This window comes from Podarcis filfolensis (assembly GCF_964270895.1).
Source record: "Podarcis filfolensis genome assembly, chromosome: 1".
Classification (NCBI taxonomy): Eukaryota; Metazoa; Chordata; class Lepidosauria; order Squamata; family Lacertidae; genus Podarcis; species Podarcis filfolensis.
Genome location: NC_139604.1, coordinates 31,236,451 through 31,259,726, shown reverse-complemented (window position 1 = coordinate 31,259,726; position 23,276 = coordinate 31,236,451). Strand labels below are relative to the sequence as shown.

General features: G+C 40.0%; 1 protein-coding gene across 29 annotated transcripts in view; it reads right to left on the bottom strand.

Annotated features, from left to right (window-relative positions):
* BAZ2B (bromodomain adjacent to zinc finger domain 2B) overlaps positions 1-23,276 on the bottom strand; it is a 182,405-nt gene that overhangs the window by 5,791 nt on the left and 153,338 nt on the right. For 25 of the 29 annotated variants that reach the window (XM_083578336.1, XM_083578319.1, XM_083578316.1 and 22 more), the window contains 14 exons: positions 22,587-22,727; positions 21,424-21,678; positions 19,186-19,400; positions 18,608-18,682; positions 14,939-15,182; positions 13,328-13,390; positions 11,158-11,302; positions 8,839-9,512; positions 7,362-7,626; positions 7,026-7,181; positions 6,454-6,614; positions 5,274-5,584; positions 4,746-4,881; positions 2,059-2,205 (listed from right to left, as the gene is read on the bottom strand). In XM_083578336.1, the coding sequence (XP_083434462.1) occupies positions 2,059-2,205; positions 4,746-4,881; positions 5,274-5,584; positions 6,454-6,614; positions 7,026-7,181; positions 7,362-7,626; positions 8,839-9,512; positions 11,158-11,302; positions 13,328-13,390; positions 14,939-15,182; positions 18,608-18,682; positions 19,186-19,400; positions 21,424-21,678; positions 22,587-22,727 (2,988 nt within the window). The remainder of the gene's footprint in view (positions 1-2,058; positions 2,206-4,745; positions 4,882-5,273; positions 5,585-6,453; positions 6,615-7,025; positions 7,182-7,361; positions 7,627-8,838; positions 9,513-11,157; positions 11,303-13,327; positions 13,391-14,938; positions 15,183-18,607; positions 18,683-19,185; positions 19,401-21,423; positions 21,679-22,586; positions 22,728-23,276) is intronic. The other 4 variants (XM_083578314.1, XM_083578315.1, XM_083578327.1 and 1 more) reach the window with 1 other exon arrangement.

The window sequence follows — 23,276 nt, the reverse complement described above, 5'->3', positions numbered from 1 at the left end:
ACAAAAGCCTTGCAGCACCTTAAAGACTAACAAATATATTATGGAATAAGCACTCATGGACTACAGTGCACTGCAGAACATCACAGACAATCTTGCTTCTTTGCTACATCCACCTTCATTATAAATGTGGATGAAAGAGGTTTTGCTCTATGCATACATTGGGAGATATCCAACATTACTCATGCTCAGAGAAGATCCACTATTCCAATGAGACTTTTGTGAATATAACTTAGTTGGATCCATCACTCATAGCAATAAAAAGAAAAATACATTCCTTAACACTTAACTTGTCTATTGCATTTTCTCTCTTGCCACTTAGAAAGTGTTCCCTTTTACACACTATATATCGTTATGGACACAAAACATTTTGCATGTACTGTACCTATTAAAAAAACTGTTTAGGGAAGCTTTTAATATCTGAAAGACTATTGTATTTTAACATTTTGTTGGAAGCCATCCAGAATGGCTGGGGAAACCCAGCCAGATGGGCGGGGTATACATATATTATTATTATTATTATTATTATTATTATTATTATTATTATTTGAAGAGGTCCTGAATGGCAATAAGGAAATGCAGAAGACAAATTATGTGTAGATATATCTAAATTATACTTCGTTTTGACACTGATAAATTCGATTTAAATAGTTTAGGGACTAGTTAAATTTAAAACCATGCTAAAACGCATGGCAACTTAATCCTACATCTCAGATTGCTGTAAAAGGCAAGTACACAAATCCATCAAGCAGTGGATTATACATATGTAAAAATTCTCAACCCTGCCCCAACCTTTCTGCTTCAGTTTTTCTTAGTTATCATTTTATAATTCTAAATTCACTTTCCCAACATTTCCACGTCTGATTGCAATAAAAAAAAACCCCTCAGAAATTACATCAATTTTTAAGCACATTTCACCTAATGTTCATTTTTTGCATATAATTTTCCTTAATATACAATTTTTACAAGCAATGCTCATAATATAATTCATTTTGTTTGCTATTTTCACTTATATATGCATTTTTTATAATCCTCTGTTGTTGGGAGAACTACATTATAAATTCAGAAAAGGATAGCTGTATTTCAGTTCACACATTCATTTTGAGAGGTGCAAATTAGCTAGATTTGCATTAAAATGTGAACTGAGCCAAATTTATTCCCAGTACTTATTTGCCAAACACGTGACTATTTTTTCAATGAAGTAGCAGTTTGAATGGATGTTGCTTCAACGCACAATTGCCAATATCCAGATGAATGTGCACAGTTCCCACACACATCAGAATGATTGTCAGAGAATATTTATGCTTCTTCACAAACTACCCCACAATATAAATAAAGCAGCACTTAAACACTGTCAAGCACAGAAGATGCATACTTTTTATACAGTCGTACCTTGGAAGTCGAACGGAATCCGTTCGGGAAGTCTGTTCGACTTCCAAAACGTTCGAAAACCAAATTGCAGCTACTGATTGGCTGCAGGAACCTTCTGCAGCCAGTCAGAAGCTGTGAAGCCCTGTTGGATGTTCAGGCTCCAAAAGAATGTATGCAATCCGGAACGATCACTTTGCAGCATTCGGGAGCCAAAACGTCCGAGTTCCAGGGCGTTCGGGATCCAAGGTACGACTTTACTTATCAACAGGTTCACAAGATAAAATTACAATATAAAAACACAAAATAATCAAACAGAAACAGCAAAAAAAAAAACCACAACCCACCCCCATAAATACAGTTTAAAACAATAGAAACCCATTTTTAAAACATTTAAAAACACAATTAAAAAGCAGTTTAAAAGAATGTTAACAGTACTCTCTGCTGGGCAGAGAATTACCAGATAGGGAAGCATTTGTTCAATTTCTCCCCACGTTTTCAAGTCTGCCATGTATCATAGATGAAAAACAGAGGCATGTGTGAATGGTCACCCTATCAGAACATTTAATTTTTTTAAGGACGGCTAAGTTTTGCAGAGTCTATGTGCAATTACTGCATGCATGGCAACTGCTGGAAAGCAACAGAACACTGAACTGGAAAATTTCCAAGGATTCGCCTTTAAGTTAGAATTACCTTTGCTATGCAGGCGGGACAAAACCAGTCACCATCTGGAATAGTACTGATCTTGGGTCTATGGCAGTAGGTATGGCAGCCTTTGTCACAACCATCACAAAGGAGAAGAAGCTCCTCGTTATCTCCTTTTCGACATATTTGGCAGTACTACAATACAGGGGAAATACTTTAATTATGGCATGTAGAAACATTCTATGCACGTATTAGAGAATAAAATGCCATTGAAAACTTAAGAAATTCTGAGTGTCTAAGGTTATATGGCTTGTTTACACCAAGTGTGGAGTACAGAAATGGCCAGTCAATCAAACATTTTTCCTTTCAATTTTTCTCTTTATTATAGACTACATTATAGATTATTATAGACTAAATAATATATTTATTACAGATTAAACACTCTGCTAGGGATTCGCTCTTTACTTTAGGACTGCTCAGCTTGGGGGAATTTTAGGAATTTAAATAATTTTATAACTTTCAACAGTATTATTTCCCAAGACACTTAACACGGACATTCTACTGTATAGTGTGACTGCATCATACACATGGGTTACATTCCAGGGATGGCATGTATACACAAAAATGCATATACTCAAACCACCCCTGAGTGAGCATCCTTCTGGACCTGGCACATTGAGTGGGCCTTACCTCCACCCCCCGCCCAGCTTAGGCCTGCTCAGCGCATGGGCTCTGAGATTCTCTCGCGAGATCTTACAGGGCCACTTTAGTTCTCGGGACACCTCATGAGAGCACCCCAGAGCACACGCACTAAGTGGGACTTTCCCGGTAAGCAAGGCAGAGGAGCTTAAAAGATCCTTCCATGCCGGGAAAACACAGTGCAAAAAAAGCTTTTAAGCTCATTTAATTTGCGTGGTGTCAACTGCCTGGGCTTTCAACTGCACAAGGCTTAAATCACACAAGTTAACTGCACGTAGGACTCAGCACATGTCGTTTTGCTGGTGCAACAGGATTTCTGTTTCCTGTCCTCCCACCATGCACCCCCAACATCTGCTCCAGAGTGTCTCCCAACCCTCTGGAGCTGATTTTTTGGGCACACATGGGGCTGGATGGGACAAGAGAGAGGGGTAGGTCTGTTGCACATACAAAAGACCATTGCACCAGCAGAGCTGCAGCAATGGATATGTCCCTAAGTATTTTTGCTGTTCTCCCTTATTCTGATATGGAATCTCCTAGGAACATTGTGCTACTCCTTTTTCATCTTTTGTTAGATTTGCAATAATTAGGTCGGACAAAGAAGCGAATGCTACTGTAATCAGACTAATGTAGGTGGGGGAAAATCAGGGGGAAAACACTAGGAAATTTCAGATTATCAACATGTGGATAGTGAACAAGGTCTTCTGTGCAGAAAGTAGATGTGCATTACAGAACAGCAGCAATTCCAGTATCCTCAGTACTTTTTTTCATTTGGCCAAAACATGAAGTAAATAGATGCTGATTTCAGAAGCCACACATCTAATTTCAACAGATCTAAATGCCAGAGACCACATGCTATTCTGTGCACAGAGCTCATCTCCTGATACGCCTCATGGCAAAGTTAGGGAATCATGAAAATAACATGCAGAACCCAATGCAACAAAGCATTCTTTTTTGAGTGTTTGAGGTTTAACTAGGGGAATGTCAATTTTGTGTGGACTGCTCAAGTTCTGGAGCTCAACTTAGAAGATCCCCATGCTAGCGCTAAAGAGTCACAATTGTCATCAGTCCCAGTAGTAAAAATAGGGGTGTATACTTGCTGTTAAACAGAAGCAATGTTTACAATTTGGGAGTGTGATGGGATTTCCCTCCCCCCCCCATTTCATTTTAATCTCAGTGGAGAAATACAGTACAGAAACTATAGCATTTATAATGCCAGTGGAAAACTGTCTTAAGGTAAGAAGCAGCAGTATTTACTGGCCATTGCCCATAATATAGATAAAATGTATGCTGGTAACATCATGGGTTATGTTATCAGGTAAACAGTAGGTTTATAAGTTTACAGTAAGTATAAAAGTTGGAGAAAGAATTAGTTAATTCAACAGTTCATATATTTCCATTGTTTAATTGTTAGCATTTCCCATTCATTGCTATAGTATAAAAAGCTTCATTTTCAGAAATCTGATGCCCAGGATTCATGCAAAATCTCTTTACATGCATTTGCATGCCTTTCATGAATATGCAATTAACACAGCAGTGCTTGTTAATTTGTCATTTCTATGCGGAGACGGACATTTCAGCCTGTGCGCCTGTACACTCGTCCAATCTGCACATACAGTTGTATTAAGTGGGCATGCAAAGAAGCCATGCACATCTTTTAAGCATGTACTTTGCATCTCATCTTTCTGAAAAAGCCTTTAATTGCAGTCTTTGACACTGAATCCCCATAATGGCAACACAGAAGGGGTCATTTTTTCATTAGCATGGTGACCTCTCCCAGAGAGAGGCACAGAAATGGCCATTCTCGTTTTTGGTTTTTGGAATACTATGGTCAAAATATACCAGCAGAAGGGCTATTTGTCATAAGAAAGTTCAGAATGCTGAATTTGGCTACAAGAGAGCACAGCATGTGAATCAATGTAAAATGCACAATTTAACTTTTGTATTTTTCACAGGCAGCAATGAAAGATACACTATCAATTGAGGTATCTGGAAAAGGAGGAAAATAGGATACGTAAAAATCAGTTCACAACACTTACAACTTTCATAATAGATTTTTCCCATGCTATTGATTTCTGTAACTGCTGAATGCACAGAGCTACCTGTGCAGCACTGCGAGCTTCTGACAATGCCCTTCTCCATACCCTTAGCCCTGGAGCAATATCCTCTTCCATTCTGCATTGAAATATAGAGAAATTAAGCAGGTCACATCCATTTTCATCAGTTTCTGAACGTGGAACAATCATTGTCACATCGAAAGCCAAGCAATGACAAAAACGTACACAGCCAGTAAGGGTAATAAGGCTTAAGCAACTAAATTTGATGTAGTGCACAGACTGTGGCTACGTGCCTCAAAGCTTAGTCACAACCAGTTAAATGTAGGATAACTTTGCAGGATTAACATACATAACAGGGGGAAAATAAATCTTACAAAGCACCATGCATAATAACGTGATCCGTGTGGATCAAAGACATACAAGAAGATACATAGATAAACACACAATAGAAAATAGGCTCCAATTAGCAAAGAAGCACAATAATTTTTCAAGTTAATCTCAATAACCTACCCGTCACCATCACCACTAACGGATGGTGCAGGAGCAGGGACAGTAACTGTGCCCACATTATCCAGTTTGATCTGAATGGTGGTACTTAAGGGGCTCTTCAGATACCTTCGCTCTATGTTCCGCTCCAAGTCAGCAAGTCTGGTTACAGCTATATCTAGAGGGTTGTCACTCTTCCGTTCTAGAGTACTGCTACTGCCTTCTTCTCCACCAGCACAATCACCATCACGCTTCTTGTGTAATTTAGTAATTGATTTATGTTCATAATATACCAGGTCTTCCCTTTCCGATGCAGGATCAGGGCACATCCAACCCTACATTTCAACAGAAAGGTTTCACATGTTTGTTTGCTACTGTAACCACCTAAGTATGATCAGTGGATTGTTTGCTTGAGTTAGCCCTTACACTGCACTTCTGTTTCCAAATGCTCTCCAGGAGACCAGAAGCTTCTTTCCTGTTTTGCTTCGACTGGGATAACGTTTACTTTTAAAGAACAGAGCTTTACAGCAGCAGTATTCTCTCTTACATTGTTTTGCACAAAACAGGCCATCAGTAGGACAAATCTTACATGAATGGTGCCCCTGGATCACACCCACAAGCCACTCACAGCATGGAAAGAACATACCTAACTCAAGGCCCAGCTTCACAGTTCTGGCAACTTGTACCTTTTTAAAACCCTGCAATAATTTTAAGAACCCAAAAGTGGCCAGATACATAAATTCAGATTAACCACTGGTGACAACTAATGCTATCTTATTGATTGCCATGCCCAATAATGATGATAACTGGAATCCTAAGAGCTACCTAAAGGTATAACCAAGGCATACCTCTTGCTCAGTAGGATTTTTGATTACTTCTTAAACAGAAGGCCACCAATGATTAGTTAAGTCACTGGGCTCATGGAACTAGCAGCATCATGCTTCTGATCCTGACTCATATTCCTTCTCTGAAAATTCTAACCACTGAAATGTCTACTTTATGTATGAGTCATTTAAAAAGGATGAAATCATCTTAGTCTAGGTGATATTAACCTAATGAAACTGTATTGGATTTTTGCCCCCCAGAGATGTTACTGAGAAAAGCACTTATCCTCAACTGTAAAAACAGCTGCTCATAACAGTTTTGAATTATCGCTTTTTGCAATGACGTTACCGAAGAGAGGTTTTACTGAAGCACATTTTACCTTGATTTGCAAACTAGCTGAAGCCACTCTTCTCTCTAAGTCTTCCACCTGCTGAAGAATAGCAATATCCATATCCATGGCTTGCTCTTCTATGGACCAGTTTTCTACAATATCCCGTGTTACCTGATTTTCATCATTTTCATTTACTTCAATAATTGCAGCTGTATTTGGGAATCAGATTGGGTTTCTTTTAGTACAACTTCAACCTAATCAAGTTTGCAAGGTCAGGAATTGCTTCCTGGGGCAAAACATGTATTACATAAGAGGCCAATGACAACGAACTTTAACAAAGGAAGAAAATCAGAACTACAGTCTTTCAACAACATTCCATTTATATTTTAAGAGACTCGGATTATTTGAAAAGGGGTTGGGGTAGTACAGAGAGATAAGACAGACTGATAAAATCCATATAAAAAAGTTGAGAAGTCACTAATTACTTAAGAATTGCCTGGATGAAAAGTACCAGTTATATGCCATTTTGGCTCATCAACACAATCTTGAAAAATAGCAAACATCTAATCATAATTATGTAATAAACACTACAAGTGAGTGTGTTTGTTTCAGTTACATACCATCTTTATTCTTGAGGCAGGCTACAGTAATATAATCCATATGTTTTTGTATTTGCTTCTGTAAGGCCTTTTCTCTAATTCCCCTGAGATGCAACACTTTAAGCAAAGCTTTTAGATCCTCTGGGTCAATAATTCTCCACCAGCCAAACTGCATTTCTGAATCAAAACATGGAGACAATATTTATAAGTTCTTGAAATAAAACACACCTTTGGCAACATTAAAACTCCTTGGCTTGGATCTAAAGGGACGTCTACAAATGCACCTGAGGCTTCACTTGAAAGTGTTTCCAAGTGGTAGTCAGAAGTTATACCTTTCTTGAAGAATATGGTACTTACCCTCTGGGATGGGCTTTGGAGTAGTGTAATCAACTGGTTTGGCTACTTCAACCACAGCAGAAGGTACAGAAGCTTGTTTCTCAGCTTGTGGCACGGGGGACTCACTTTTGCTAGGTGTCAAGAATGAATTGCCATTGCCTTCTGACAACCCTAATCCTGACCCCATACTAGGCAAAGGGGATGAAAATTGAAGATTTGAAGTAATCACTCCAGTTGGCCATCCACAGAACTGAAGTCCCATTACAGGCAATCCTGTCTTCATGGGCTATGCAGGGAATATTTTGAAAAAAGAAAGAGCCATTAGTTCTACTGCGACTGTACTTAGAAAACCGAAACCTGGAACTGAATGCTTTAGTACCAAATATGTTACAAACATATAGGAATTCTTGACTCGTAAATAATTTTAAAAGATAAAGTGACTACAGCTGATCACTAAAACAAAATAAAAATAAATCACACAATATTTGAATACCAAATGGAAAGATTAAGAAATGTTACTTTAAAAAAAAATTACTGGACATTTTATTACAACGGCTATAAAACTGCCATACATGCTTTAAAAAAATCAATATTTAGTGACATCAGTTTAAAGTACCATATTACATTCATGCAGAATTTTGCCCATGAGCAAAGTATTTAAAAAAAAAAAAAATCTTGCCATGAACTCTTCCTCTTTCTAGAATGGTCACCTATATATGGTGTTTCGTTTTAAAGTTGTTCCCATTCCAGTTAACTGCAGCTGCATCTTATGCATCCAGCATTAAGAAAAATTTTTGTGTGCTGGATAAAACAAATTGAGCTGATTTAGATGCAACATTATGTGCATGAGCCTCAGGTTGCACGAGCGACCCCATTCCCTTCTCCTCCTGTGGGGATGCTCACAATGAGATTTAGGGTAATATCCAAAGCTCAGCACATGTAATTCCGCTGGTGCAACAGGACTTTTGTTTCCTCTCCTCTCTCCACATGCCCACAAAATCCTTGGAGACAACACCATCTGCAGTAAATTGCTCATGGATTGATCAAGCAGGAAGAATATGTTATAATTCTATCACATAATTTTGAGTAACAGATAATACTCCTAATAGAATCAATTCACCTTAACACTGATAGCCGCCCACATCGTACGGTTGCATTCAATGTAGCAGTAAGGAGATCGTTCCATCAGCGCAGGCATTTCTGCTTGTCTGATGGAACAATCTCCCTTCCGTTCCATATGCTGCTCTGGGGCTTCTCTTGACCCTCTGGGGCAGATTTAGCAAGGGCACAGGGGGTGTGCAGGGGAGGAGAGTGGGGAAAGACCCGCTGCACTGGTGGGAATCGTGCTGGCTTTGGCTAGTGCAACGATTTAGTTTAATATGGCCCTTAATTTGCAGCTCTTCACCTCAATACGGAAAGGGGAAAGAAAACACCACTGGATTTTGCCAGTATGAAGAATACAAGACTGAACACTTTTAAGCTACAATTTAATACTTACCTGAAGAGGTGGTAACGCAAATGGGCTTAATCCCATTGGACTGGGGGAAGAGGCAGAACCAATAATTGGGGATGGGACAGGTGAGGGTGACTTGGATGGAGGATGCGAATGAGGAGTTAGTGAAGAAGAAGAAGCGGCAGCTGGTGACTCTATGTGGGTAATGGATGTGTCATCACAAGGAGTTCTAGGCAGAAGGCTGAACCACTGTCTGCTCTTTTCTGTAAGAGTCTTTAACAACTGGTCATTTGAAATTAATGGGGAGCTGTAAAATTTCCCTGGTCCAGTTGAAGCAGAATTAAAGAGATTATTCGGATCTGACTTTTCACCACTGCTTTGTGATACAGAGGCCTGGTGGCTGCAGAGTGAGGCTTTGGAGCTGTTTTGATAAGGCAATGAGCACCCATTTGCTGCACTGCCATTGGCTTTCTGGGCTAGAATTTCTGAGTCAGGAGGCATTTTTGCTACCTCCAACAGCTTGCTCAACTTTGAAAAAGAGCCAGGCTTTTGCAGGAACAGATTCGTGCTGTCCTTCTCTTTGAGATCTTCTTTCTGATTACACTGGTTTGTGGTTAAGCAACTTAATTTTTCTTCCGAGGTCTCAAACATTTCTTCTTTGATGTGAATGCTCTTGGCCTTTTTCAGCTTCTCTTTTTCTTTTGCAATTTCCTCCAGACCTGCATGCAGAGAAAATGCTCATTAAATTACCATCCACGATGGAACCTTTCTGTTAATTACAAATTGCTAGAAAAACGATGTTGTCAGCTACCTTCACACACCTATTTGGAAAACGTACTCCTGATTTACAAAGTAGGTTTAAAATGGGAAGAAATATTTACTGTTTGAACTGAAAATGGGATAGGATTTCCAACTATCTCATAATCAACTGTCGTAAACAAAAGTTTATAACCAACATGTCTAAGGCAAAGGGGTGGGTTTGACCCAAAACGTGAAGCAAACCAGAATCTTCTCCATTTCAATGTGGACGTGTAACATCTGAATGTACACCACATTTATGTCGAGTTCTTCCTGGCAGACCAAAATAGATCTGTGTATGGAATTGATTCCCATACACAGACACGATTCTCTGGATTGGGGTTTTCATATTTAAGTATTCTGAAATACATATTATCAGCCCTCTGCTTAAAAGATGAAGGGCCTATTTTTTCCCCCAGAAGGAAGGAATCTGCTACCCCCACCCCCATAATTTCCCTTTTCTTCTTCTTCTAGCCCTTTACCATGTGTCAACAAGCATTAATAAAGAATCTTCACAAAGAACAAAAGAAAAGGGAGAGTGGCAGGGAAAGGAGCAGACCGACAGCAGGGAGAGGAACTGCTCTGCACGGCAAACCATTTGCCTGCTTAGTTTCTGCATCACTTAGTGCAGCTGCATAATTACAGATAAGTGGAGGTCAGTGTTTACGGTCTATGACTGCTAACACCTGCAAGGGTGTTTCTATTTTCTGCAAAATTTAAAATATTATTTTTTCTTTGAGGGGGAAGATGACACTGCTTTCATCTTTTGTGCCTTCTTCTCAGCAGTTTCTAAAGTGTTCATCCTTTGTGGTGGTGCTGCTGTACCTAGGCATTAACAGTAAGAGTAATTTGCAAAAGGAGCAGAGTTACAGGAAAGAAAAGTTTGATGTGCTTGCAGCCCCCATTCAGTCCACACCATTTCCCAAAGGCTGACCCTAATTAGATTCCATCTCTATGTGTGGCTGCTAAGATACAAGCATCTCATAAGACAAGTGTTTGCTTCCCCTGCAACGTTTCTTGTGATGTGTGCCCAAGGTATCACGCTAGAAACATAGCCACAGTAAGTTTAAAACAATGGATTGGGTAGATACCTGAAAGTGGAGACACTCATAGGTACTCCAGCCATCAGGCAGTAAGCTTTGGGAGCCACCACACAAACATACTGTTATGTACGGTTATTTTGCTGTGAGAGAACAATGCTTCACTTTGTGAACCAGAGAAAGCCCACAGAAGGATTGCTCCAATGGGAAGCTTCAGCATTTGCAATCTTTCCCTGCAGCGACACCAAAGACCTTCATTGATAGCTTATCCTGGGCAGACCCTTGCTGAGGGAGAAACCCTGAGCAAAACCTTCAAATGATCTAGGACTCAGCTACACTGGCAAAGAAAAAACGCTTTGCATGCGTTGTTTTTATGCATTCTAACACCGTGACAGCAGATGGCGCTGTGGAGTCCCGTTTTTTGCTTACCCAATTTCTCATACAAAAGTTTGCAATGTGTTCAACTGAAATGCTTCTTTGATGTGTCTAGATCCAGCCCTAGTCAATCCAAAAACTACCTCCTTACCTTCTCCACTTTCCATGCCTTCAACAAAAATCCCTCCACACTGGGGCAAAATCCAATATCGACGCCTGTAACGATCCTGGCCAAACATCATTGAACGTAAAGAATGGGAAGCTTCAAAGAGCTTTCTTCTGTACTGATTCTGTTGCTGTTGAGTTTTAAAAGAAAGGCACTGTTAGGGTTACAAAGTTTTTTCTTCAATGTTAAGCCAAAAGGTTAGCCGGATGTTAAACAGATGGCGACACTTTCCTGAGGTTTTCGGCTATTTCAGAAACCACGCCTTGATTCTGCCTGCCCCTACCCTTTAGAAAACCAGAGTCAAATTGGTTATGAAGTATCCAGGGCCAGACAATCCCATTATGTGGGGTGAGGCCGCCACCTTAAGCAGTGGAAGCCCCTGAGTGAGCACCCCCTCAGATGCCCCCCGCTCTGCTACTGGCGGAGGTGGAAGGGCAGGTGGCATAGGGAGCAGCAGCAGCAGGTATGCTGGTGCTGGTGACGGCATCATGGCACTTCCAATTTCACCTCAAGCAGCGAAACAGGACACACCGCCCCTGAAAATATCGCATCAGACAGATTTGAGCCAGCTTGAAAGCTGCCTTCTGCAAGGCTGCCTTCTGTATTTTGTTACGAACAAAAGGACCAATGGTTTTCATTGCACGACAGCAGATGAAATCTTATTAATCGTGCAACACAACAAATGGTGGGTGGGTGGGTGGGTGTGCATTTGTGCACAGTGGTAAAACTAGCCAGGCCAAGGTGATACTGTAGCTGCTGATGTGAAATTAATGAGCTCTTTCAACTGACTCTGATAAATAAATAGTGCTCAAATAAAATAAACAGATAAACCAAGTTGTGCCTGAACTCTTGGTGCTGTCATGATTCTGACACGTTCCTGCTTTAGCTGAAGCAAGGAAGCTGAGATAGAACACAAATCATTCATCTTGACAGGAACAGCTGGTCAGGGACATTCACCCATCCAAAGCATGGATGAGCTGGAGGCAAGACCCACAACACAGTGCTGCTCGCTTGAGTTGGATATGCATCAGGCCTCCACTACTGCAAACCAAGCGTTGGGGGCCAATAGTGGAAGGATATGAACCAGGAAATCCAGGAAATCAGCCTGTTGTCTGATCCTAAGTTCCATTTGGTTTTCATTCTACTGCTGGGATCAGGAAGCAACTCCCCTCAGTTTCAAAAACAGCTTGCTATGCAGCGTTGGGTCTGCTGTTCGAAAAAAACAAGTCTAAAGCCCTCTTTGGCTCACAAACTGTTTTCACAGTTCTTTTGATCCTGGCAACTGACTTTCACATGAAGATGGATGAAACAAGGACCACTATCAGTGCTGTAAGGTGCAGTGGTTCACAAGGATGAGGTACCTGTTGAGACCCTTCAAATATTGTTGACCTCCAGCTCCCATCAGCCCCAACCATGATGAATGGAGTTGTAGTTCAGCAACATCCTGCACCCTCACTAGGACTCCCTGGTAGTCCATATGGCAGACTAGGGCATTATCAGTCATGCTATAAAAGCTGCAGATTATACAGCGACACAGTGCAATCATTTTATTGTAGCACTCTTTCAATACCCCTGGTTTAGCACAACATCACATCATTCTTAGCCATGAAGGAAAGTGTTGTTTAGATTGAGCCTTCCACTCCCTTTATTTCTTCTCATAGGTTTAGATTAAGTTAGGATGCTTCCAGGCAGCTGTTTATTATGGGATGGTTAATGCACAAGCACACATTTTTCTCCAGAGTGTCCAGATAAGGTTGGCATAAACCCCCTGCCCCCAATTTAATCCAGATTTGCCCCTTCTGGGGAAAATCTCGTAAGGAAAACAATTGAAATCTGTTGGCAATGAATCATTCGTGATATTTGAATGATGACTTTACAATATTAAGCCCCCACCTGGAAGCACCCTCAGGTCCAGGGCTAGTCTTAAATATTTTGCACCTAATACTTATGGGCCTTCTCTTCCCCCAATCCATACTTGACCCATTCTGTTTCTTTCTGTTGTCTCACTGTAAGGTTGACCCTGGTTAGGCCAATGCAGTTAAATCCAATTATTTCAAATGAATACTAAAGACCTATTTAGGGAAAATTGCCAGCTATCTAAATAATGCACACTTAAATAAAAGGCGCAAACTTTTAATTTACGGAGGCAGCTTACCTTAGTCAGTTTGTCAATCTGTTTCTCTAGCTCCTCCACACTTGCTGTCTGGTCCCCATCATCCTACCACCAATAAACAAAATGTGGTAGGGCATTATTCACTGTATACTAATCATGTTTTTATAGGCTGCTATTGTAACATCAGAGGCTCATGGGATATGCCTTTAAAAATCACTAAACCTTAACAAAGACATGTATTTATCTTTAATCTCTGCAACAACTTTACACACCCTAATTCTCTTAGCCAGGCACAGGTATGACAGATGAACAGGTATGGCAGCCTATGCTGAGGCTACAGAGAAGACCTCACTGGCTCACAAGCCTTAGCTGCATTTCCCCAAAACTCAGGGCTTTGACTGATGGCTTGGGCAAGGATGGAATGCTGTGCTAAATGGCCACAGTACTTTTTTTTTAACATACCCTCCTCTACACAGGGCAAGACAGTTAAGAAAGCCCATGTGATACCCTCTTTCCTCCTCTGTCTCTGCTGAACTGGTGAATGGAATGTCAAAATCTGCACACCAAACAGACTCATCCTCCTTTCACAGTATTTCAAAAGAAACAGAATAGAACTTTGATACACAGGACAATTGTAGCATCTGACTTTCAACCGGAGGAACCACCACTGCCTTGAGCGCTTTAGTGCCTCAGCCCTAACTCATCCCTCCTGTACCATCTGCCCCTATCCTAGTACTCTATCAGCTGTCACTGAAATTGCTGGTTAGTGGTCCCTCAGTGATCAATACTCTTGGACTCCATCCTTTGGCATTCACCTGAGGACTGCAGCCCAAGGATGTAAGATATTCTAAAATATAATTTAGTTAGCAAGGTTCTGTAAAAAAAAAAAAAGCAATGCTCCTTGAAAGTTCACTCCAAGCATTTTTCTCAAAGTCAATAATGGACTATAAGTCTTCGGAGAGAGTTTAGAAGTGTATTTCAACATTTGTATGAAACTATAAGTCAACTTCATGAGATCAATTTGATATAAAGAACACGCCGTACTACTGTTATTGACACTTTAAAAATAAAGACTGATTAAATTTTATGGTTTGCAAATTTTCCTTGATGGACAGAAACACTGGGATTCTTTAAGAAGAATATGAACCTAGGCCAGGATTGAAAGAACAATGAGATTAGCTCAGGGGGCTTCATGCTCTCCCTTGCCCCCAAACAGCAGCCCAGCAAATAGCTTCTAAAACTGACGGAAGTTTCGAAAGCAGCTGCTCAAAAAAATCTAGCACAAACCTGCAGCTCTTTGTATCTTGGCCCTGGCTTAGAAATGCCTCATAGAATTATGGTTCTAAGGTGCTCAAGTAAATTACTGGGAATTATATGCTCTCTTAGCACTTTAAGAATAAAAATGCAGTCACTCTTAAAGTTTCTTTTAATCCACAGAATTCTAACTAGATTTATTTTAAAGGCTACTTCAGGGGTACTCAGTGCTGTGCTTTCCAAATACTCTTGGAACTCCAGATCCCATTAGTCCTCAGCAAGCACGGCCAATGATCAGGGATGGTGAAACCAGAATCCAACAACACCTGGAGGGTACTACGTTGGTTTAAAACCTAAACACATGGATTAAGCAATTGAGTAGGCATTAGAATTCGTCACCTCATCTTCACAAAGATCTGCTTTCTTCCCCTTCTTGTCATCCTTGTCTTCATCATCCTCATCATCTTCATCGGCTTGATCATCACTGTAGTCATCGTCGTCGTCATCATAATCGCTGTCTCCTCCCTTCCGTCTCCGTTTTCTGCCTGGCGTGGGTGTGCCCAATGAATGCTGTTCTTCTCCCAAATCACCTCCTCCTGTAACATCTCTCTTGCCTGTTTTCTTGGCATGAATGATTCTAAGCCTTTAAACACACGGCAGATAAACGGTATTACCAAATGTTGCCGTAGCATATGGAACTCCTCCACACTTCACCAAGGATAAGTCATATGCTTAGGCTCCTGTTATTTAGCAATTTTCAGTTGCCTTGTTATTTGCGACCATTGGCTCAGCACATGAGAAAAGTAGTTCACCAACATGGATTCCTATCTGAGATGAATATTTACTTGGTGCAAAACGAAAAATCTTAACTGTTATTTGAAGTGAATGTTCAGGAAACAGAAAGCTTCTGGCTCTTCAAAATAGAATTTAGTCCTTCACTGAATATTTTAGCTCTGTTGTGAATTTTACTGCATGTACAAAATCTTGCATAAAGCACTCCAGGACAAGAAGAGGTTTCAACAGCTGTTCCTATAAGCTGAAGAAGCAACTCTTTAGCTGTGTTCCTCTTTTCATCCATTTATAGATCTACACCATCTCATTTTTTTAATGTACATTTTTAAAGTCCACTCGTGTTAGAAAGGTTATAAAAATTGGCTTACGCATAGGTGAGAATAGTATTACATTTGACTGTGGAATATCTGAACACAAAACTTTCCCCAAGTGTCTGTATTCTAATTCACATAATTAAGCAGCAAAGAGCGTTATGCAGGAGGCTAATCTTGAAGCCCTGTGGGCGGCAGAAGCCTGAGTTTCATTTTTTATGAAACAAAATAAACTTACATACCAGTAAGTACAGTTGTAGTAGCCCTTCATCTCTTACCCTACAAAACAAGATCCCATACAGCAGATGTTATAGCTCTAGCTACCAGGAATCTATCAGGCAAATATACTGAAACAACCTAGGAGGTATTTTAATAGCCAGGCCAAATATCCATTTGTAACATTCTAGCATATAACGGAATTTGGAGAGATATGAAAATGTGTGTGCTTGGAAAAGGGAAGGATTTTAGAAGGAAGGAAAGGAAAGGGGGAGAGTACGAATCAGGGTGGCAAAAGTAGGTAAATTATGAGAAACCGATGCTGCTATGAATTTTGCCGTCTCTTATTCTTCCTTTCTTCTCCTGCCTTAACAAAACAGTATTCCATACAGCAAGCAGAAATGATGCAGTGTGGCTGGCTTCTTAAAAAGTAGCCATGAAGAAGCCTATGATTTAAAAAGGAGACAAGCTTGAGGGTGCTCATCAGTTTCTAAAGTGTAAATAAAGAATCAAGTACGGCCTAGTATTCTTAGCTATTCTTAATAAATAGTTCTTAATAAACTGTTCTCCCAGTCCAAAATACGAACTAAAAAGAAAAAGACTATCATTGACAGACAGTCAAGCTGCTTACAGTTTATTGTTTATTTTATTTAAAAAAAACAGTCCATGCAAAGAAATGTAGGCACCTCAGGTGTAAACATCTGCATCACTGTTATTGCAGAACCAGTTGATGTGGCATTTTTGGTTTTGCACTGGCATAGCTCTTAGAATATTTAAGGCTGAGATTACAGGTTTTAGGACTGGACAGTGAGCTTGAAGATTTTTTTAAATCTGCAACTCCAAAATTCATTAATTTTAAAAATGCACATTTAATTCCCTTAGGAGATCACGGCATAGTGGCTTAGGTAGCTCTGATGTGAAGGGCAACCCAGTATGAATTATTCTAGTCTTCTAAATAGGCGCTGCTGACTTCTTTGTTTGTTTGAGTTCTAACAGCTACAAGTACACAGATTTTGCCTTGTGGCAAAGAGGCAAGTATATAAATTATGCCATCAGTTGACTGAGAGCCAGAATGTAATGTTAAAATAACAGTTTTTTTCTTCTGCTAAAGCTAAGGACTGAAGACAACATGTAAAGGTACAAAGGAGCACTATAGCATCCAGGACACAAATGAGGGTCCCTAGAAGAAAGGAGACTCCGACTAAACATCAGGATGAACTTTCTGACCATTCTATGATTCTAAGTCATGTCTCAAAAGGGGAGTGCAGTCTAAAAGCTGACCAGTAAAAATACTTCTCTGCCAGACTTCAACAGATGTACAGCAAGAATTTTTTTAAAGGTAGTGATCATGAGGTAAAAACCAACTTGCAAAGGGAATTCCTGTTGAATAAGTAGGAGTCCTCAGCTCAGCCACACAACAGTTAAGAATGAATGGAGATGGAAGGAAGGAAGGAATTAAATTGTCATGTATGATGGGCGGGGGTGAGGAGAAAGCTAAGGATGGTGGTAACTAAGAAGGATTTTAAAAAGCTATGTTTATGTAGGATTGTTTGCCAACTTCTTGAAAGGAAAGCCAAAGGAATGAGAGAACCATGAACTCCCCACCCCACCCAGAAATCTAGTACTTACAGGAAAAATAAGACTTAAAGTTGCCCCTGAGGTAAGAGGCATCAAGGAGGCAGTTTCCCGAAGTGGGCTGCTGGGAAACATCAAATTTTCATTTGCCCACAGACAGAAAGATGGAATTTATATAGTATAGGGAAGTTAATGATTGGACATGCCCCCACAGACACAACCATGAACCCTGCATGAATTGGGAGCCATTACTATCAGCAGAAGTTCACATATTTTTCTTCCTGAAATTCTTTTAAGTCTCATTTTATTTCTTCTATTTCTCTCCTGTTCTTCTCCTTTACTTCTTCCTTCTTTCTTCTGAGGTGCATTAAGGGAGGAGGGGAAGGTAGAAAAAGGATTAGAGACACAAGCATTGGAAGCCAAGGACTCAGTAAGGACTCCTTGCTTTGCTAGACAAGAAAGAAAAACAACTGAGGAAAAGGAAATGAAGCCTGGCTATGCATACCCACATGGCCATGCATACCTCCTGCGATTCACAATCATTTCAACTTAAAATTCTATGGTAGATGGAGCTGTTATACTTGCTGTATGGAATTTTGTTTTGCATAATGGAGAAAAATAGGGGGCATATATTATCATCCTTAAAAACTTGACAGTTTATGCTTAGCAAACAGATACTGATTACCTCAGTAACTGAATTATTCCCTAGGTGTACCACAGGAAATACTCAGTTTATATAGCAAAATCTGAGGTAATTTTAATTAGTTACACGAATGATTTGCAAGTTTTTCAAGGTGATTAGGGATTAACAATCTGGCCCTGCAAATCTTCTTGCAGAATGAAAGTTCCAGTCAGCTTCTACTAATGCCAATAACAATTTGACAGCTCCAGACATCTTCAAATGAGAAGTGATATTGCTTCTTTAAAAAAAATGCAAAATGATTTTCTTCTCATTCTGAATCCTCCTAATCCACCAAACTTCATGTGTCTTTAATGGATTGTGAAAGATAAGCCAAGGGCCTTTAAAAAATAATTTCACATCTTAATTTAATAATGGGAGTTACTAAAAGTTTTTTTCTTTATATCACACGATTCCTGTCTCTGGAACTACTCTGTGTATAACAAATTTAAATGAATGCAAAATACTGGAACATTTAAAAGAAATATCACTTACTTCCGAAGTTTGCCTTCAACCATCCACTTATCTCTCCTTAAATTTGACATATAATCTATGTTCTTATCTATTTCACTGTTAAAACAGAAAAAAGTTTAATTACATAGATAATTAATTGAATGATGTCATCTATTTAAAAAAAAGTCTCAAAGGGCACCTCACTATATACATAGGCCTACTACATATTACTTGTATCATGAATAAATATTACAGTTGGTTAGTTAAAATATCACATTGTTAAACAAGCATGATGCCCTGACAGGGTTTCATTAGCCAGCTTGCCTTAGATAATCTGATAACACTTACCTGGCTGCTACAGAGTATTTAGAACAGGCGTGACAAACCTGTGGCTCTTCAGATGTTGTCTGTCTACAACTTTCATCCCTGATTATTGGCCCATGATGGCTCATGTAAGTTGGAGTCCAAGAACATCTGGAAAACCACAGGTTTCTCATCCCTAGGTTTTGAGGTTCAAACCTTTAAATACACCTTATGAAAACTATTGCCGATTTGTTGTTATTTATTTTCTTGTTACCAGAATCGAAATATAAAATTCACAGCTGGAACAAGGCACTTACCTTATAACACTTTTGCTACATGCTAACTCATTAACAAGGAAGGCAAGTACGGAGGCTTTCTGAGCCGGCGTGTGCGCCTGAAAAGCTTTGGTTTTCAAGCTCTCTGTGAGTTCAGTCTGCCCACAATGGCCTTCCATGAAAATCTGCAGAATTTCAGATACGTTGTCTCTGTTGATGCCAACGTTCAGCAAATGGTCCCCGAGGATCGTTTTCGCCTGAGAAAGAAGTGTGCTCATAAAATAACTGTTCAGAATTGCAGCATAAATGCAGTTTTCTTATTTGAAATCAAGGGGAAATAATGCTAAGCCAGAAGCACCACCATCCATTGACACCCTTATTTATTTATTTAGCTAGTTTGTTTCATCTCCACAGTTTGCTCGCAGAGCCAAGAAGCTGGCTTTTAAATTTAGGCAGTTATTTATATTAATATGCATACACTTTTTGAATGAAAGTTCCTTCCCTACACAAAAGCAATTTATACATTCCTCCTGTTGACTTTAACAGTTTGGGGGTTTGTGCAAACATTACTGAAAGGAAAGAAGCGAAGAGGGGGGATGAATGCTTGACAACAGCTTCATTTGTTGGCTCGTAAAACTCGGGATTGATTTAAAAACAAAAACATGAGTTTAATAACCAGTTTGAGGGGTCACATGAGAGGACAGCTGCTCAAAGGAAAGTCTCTGAAAAATACATTTAGGTAATTCTTGATTGCAATCATAACCTTAATATGAAACCAATTCAGTGATAAGAGACATGCTTATAAAGCAATGTCTGGAATAACTTTTGATGAATGGATTTATAAGGCTTTAAGAGCTAGATTATACTCACCCCTGTTGAAATCCAGAGATGAAAGCAGAAATTGCCTTTAACGGTTAATAAAAACAGTAATCTATTCTTTGATGACATCTGACGCCCAGAACTTGTGCGAATTACAGAAAACTAAACTAGGAATATTGCACTACCATGCACCCATAGCACTCACTAGATTCTTGGTACTGCATTAGGTGAAGGAGCAAGGAAAGCAGCTGCCCCAGATCAAAGAACATGAGAAAAGCCCCCCTGATTCAGGCCAAAAACCTATATATATATATTCCAGCATCCTAGTCTCATAGTGGCCAGCCAGAACTGCCTATGGGAAGTCCGCAAGCAGGACTTGGGTGAAAAATCACAATGACTTCAACAGGGTTAAGTGAGCAAATGGTTGTAGCCTTGTTTTATAACAGAAGTGCAGCAGTGGCAAGGGGGGGGGGTGGAGGGTAAGTGGCTGTGGCACTCTCCCTTTGACGCCACTGCCCTTCACCAGGGCAGGATGAGGCAGCAGTGAGGCTGGAGGAGGAGCTCTGGACTGGCAGCACCAGCACCCCCGCATTCATCCCACCCTATCCTTGTCTCAGCAAGTGGCAGCATCACTGTGTCCAGGAAGAAGCCTGAGCCACTTTGCCTCCCCGCATCCCTCCTTCCCCCCGCCCTACCATGCTGCTGTTGGATAAACGTTTACACTTCAACTGGCTTTGGCAGGCTATGTGTGATCAGCATACCAGCTGAGCTCTCCTCAATTTCTTGCTCTCACTGGTAGTTTAGTAAATTGCAGGCCAAGTTTGCAAGGAGATAAAATGTAATCAAACCAACAGCAGTCTCAATTTTTTAAATTTTTTTTTTTGAGGGCCTGAAGGATTGGGGAAACCCCAAGGTTTCCATAAATGGTTAAAAAAGAAAAACCTATATTGTTAAAAAAAAACATAGAATGCAGTAACCTTGAAGAAAGCATGGCTGGCTGGCATAGCAAACTGGACACCTGCGCACTGTAATATTTTGTTGCAGGTCCAACTTGTTCTAATAAGAATACACTTTGTCATTTAAAGATGCCCCTGATGCATTGCTTGACAGCAGATGAAGAGCTAAACCTGCTTTTTAGGCAGTACCACTTCAGGATATAGTTGGGACTCCCATGACCGAATGCTCCTCCATACAATAAAATAAAATAAAATCCTTGCACATAGAATAGGTTCCAGGGACTCACGCTTCCCTGACATGAAAGGGTCTCTACCCCCCACCTTGTATTTATGTATAGAGATTTATGTTTTGTTATGAAGAGCATTCAATTACTACAAAATCTGGGATTTTGAAGTGGTATAGTCCAGACACACATTTATATCCTCCTCTTCTCTTTGTGAAAACTGGGACATGGTTTTTTTCTCCCTGTCTCACACCAAAGTTACCATAAAGAGTATCCATTACCTTGTATCCTGCTATCAGTCCTGGATCACAAATCGCAGCTGAGAGCAGCCTCACAAGCAAGTCTTGTACTTCTCCCATGCTGTCGCCTATGTTCAACAACCCCTCTTGAAGGACACTTAAGCTAGGGACATCCAGGTTCACATCAAAGCCAAGGACTTTACCAAAGTTGCGTAGAAACTGCACCACCATGAGACAGTCTGAAAAAGTACTTCCGGAGAGAACCAGGCCCGGGATGCGAGGCAACTCTGGCAAAGGCTGGAAAACAGAGAAGTGTCACCTTGAATGAAAACCGCTTGCAAAGCTAATGCAAGGTAAAAATCTAAAAATAAATACATAAACCCCAATGCATAAAGCCTAATGACACTCACACACTCCAAATCACAATAGCGCAGCTACAGCTACTTCGGGGGGGGGGGGACACTCATATTTTCTCAGCAACCATATATTTATTATTATTTATGAATGGTATTTCTATGCTGGCCCATAATTAAAGTTCTCCAGACTGTATACATAAACACTATTGCAATACAAATGCAATTGCAAATAAATTTCAGTTTCAGTTCTGGGAAACACGACCTTCTCTTAAAAGTACTGCATCCCTGAGGTATCGTGCAAAATAAGCAAACAGAAGCCCTACATCAGTTGCACTACTGATAATCCAGAGAGAGAGAGAGAGAGAGAAGAGAAGTTGCAGTATCTGCAGTATCAGACCAAAAGCCTGTCTAATCCAACGTCTTTATTCCAACGGTGGGGCAACTAGACGCTGCCTTTGGAAAGCACACAAGCAGGAACGACGGAAATAGCTGCAATGCAAAACTTTTAAAGAGGAATAATGGAGGCTACTGGAGAATTCTAAAAGAGCTGGCTTGGCAAAAGTCTGCTAAATAGGCCACCTGAGGTCCAAACATTCAAACGTCCAGTGCTGATTAATAATAAAAAAGACGAAGAATGCCATTGTCCTAATATTTACTTTAGAATTACAATTTGAATGTAGACCACACTTGAAATAATATTATCAAGTAATCTAAAGCAAAAGAGGAATGGTTGGAAAGGCAGCCACAGTAAGAAAAATTAATTATTGTAACAATGGCAGATGAAGGAAAAGAGGAGCAACATAAAAAGGGGCAAGGAAGTAAAAAGTAAATTTACATTATTCTGATTACCTTCTGGTCTGCTAAGCACATATCTTCATTAGGCTTCTTTAGCTCCTTAGCCATTTCTAATTCCAATCTTCGCTGTTCCAGTTTACGCTCTTTATTTAATCTCTTTTCATCACGTTTCTCTTGTTTTAACCGCTCCTTTTCCTTAAATAGCACAGAAAGGATAGAAAATTAAAGCCGCACATTCTACTTACAAAGGAGCAATTTAAGAATTTGAAAAGCAGTAGTTATACAATCTTAATAATCACTACAGCAATTAAACCATGTGGATTTAAAATAAAAGGCAACACACACAAACCCCAACTTTTTTAAAAAAGGAAGAACCATCCTGAGGGTTAGATGATCTGCTTTTTCGAGCAAATGCCCAAGTCTGCAAGAGACATCCATTTTCCTCACATGACTTTAAAGAGACAGTATACAGATGACTTGTCCAATGCTAAATTTCTGCCATTGCTCAGTAGTGGTGAGCTCTGGAAATGTGCTTTCAATGTCATGAATTAATCCTGTAGTATGTAAATAACATTAACAAGTATCTCATGAATACTTAAGAGAGTCTTTCTCTCACTACTGGAGAACCCCAGCCTATTCATAAATCCTTAGGATTAAGGAGGTTTCCCAGAGATGTGTAGCATGGTGACTAGGGCAGGTTTGGGCCTCAGCACCTCTTCTTTTTGAATAGATTAAACTAAACTA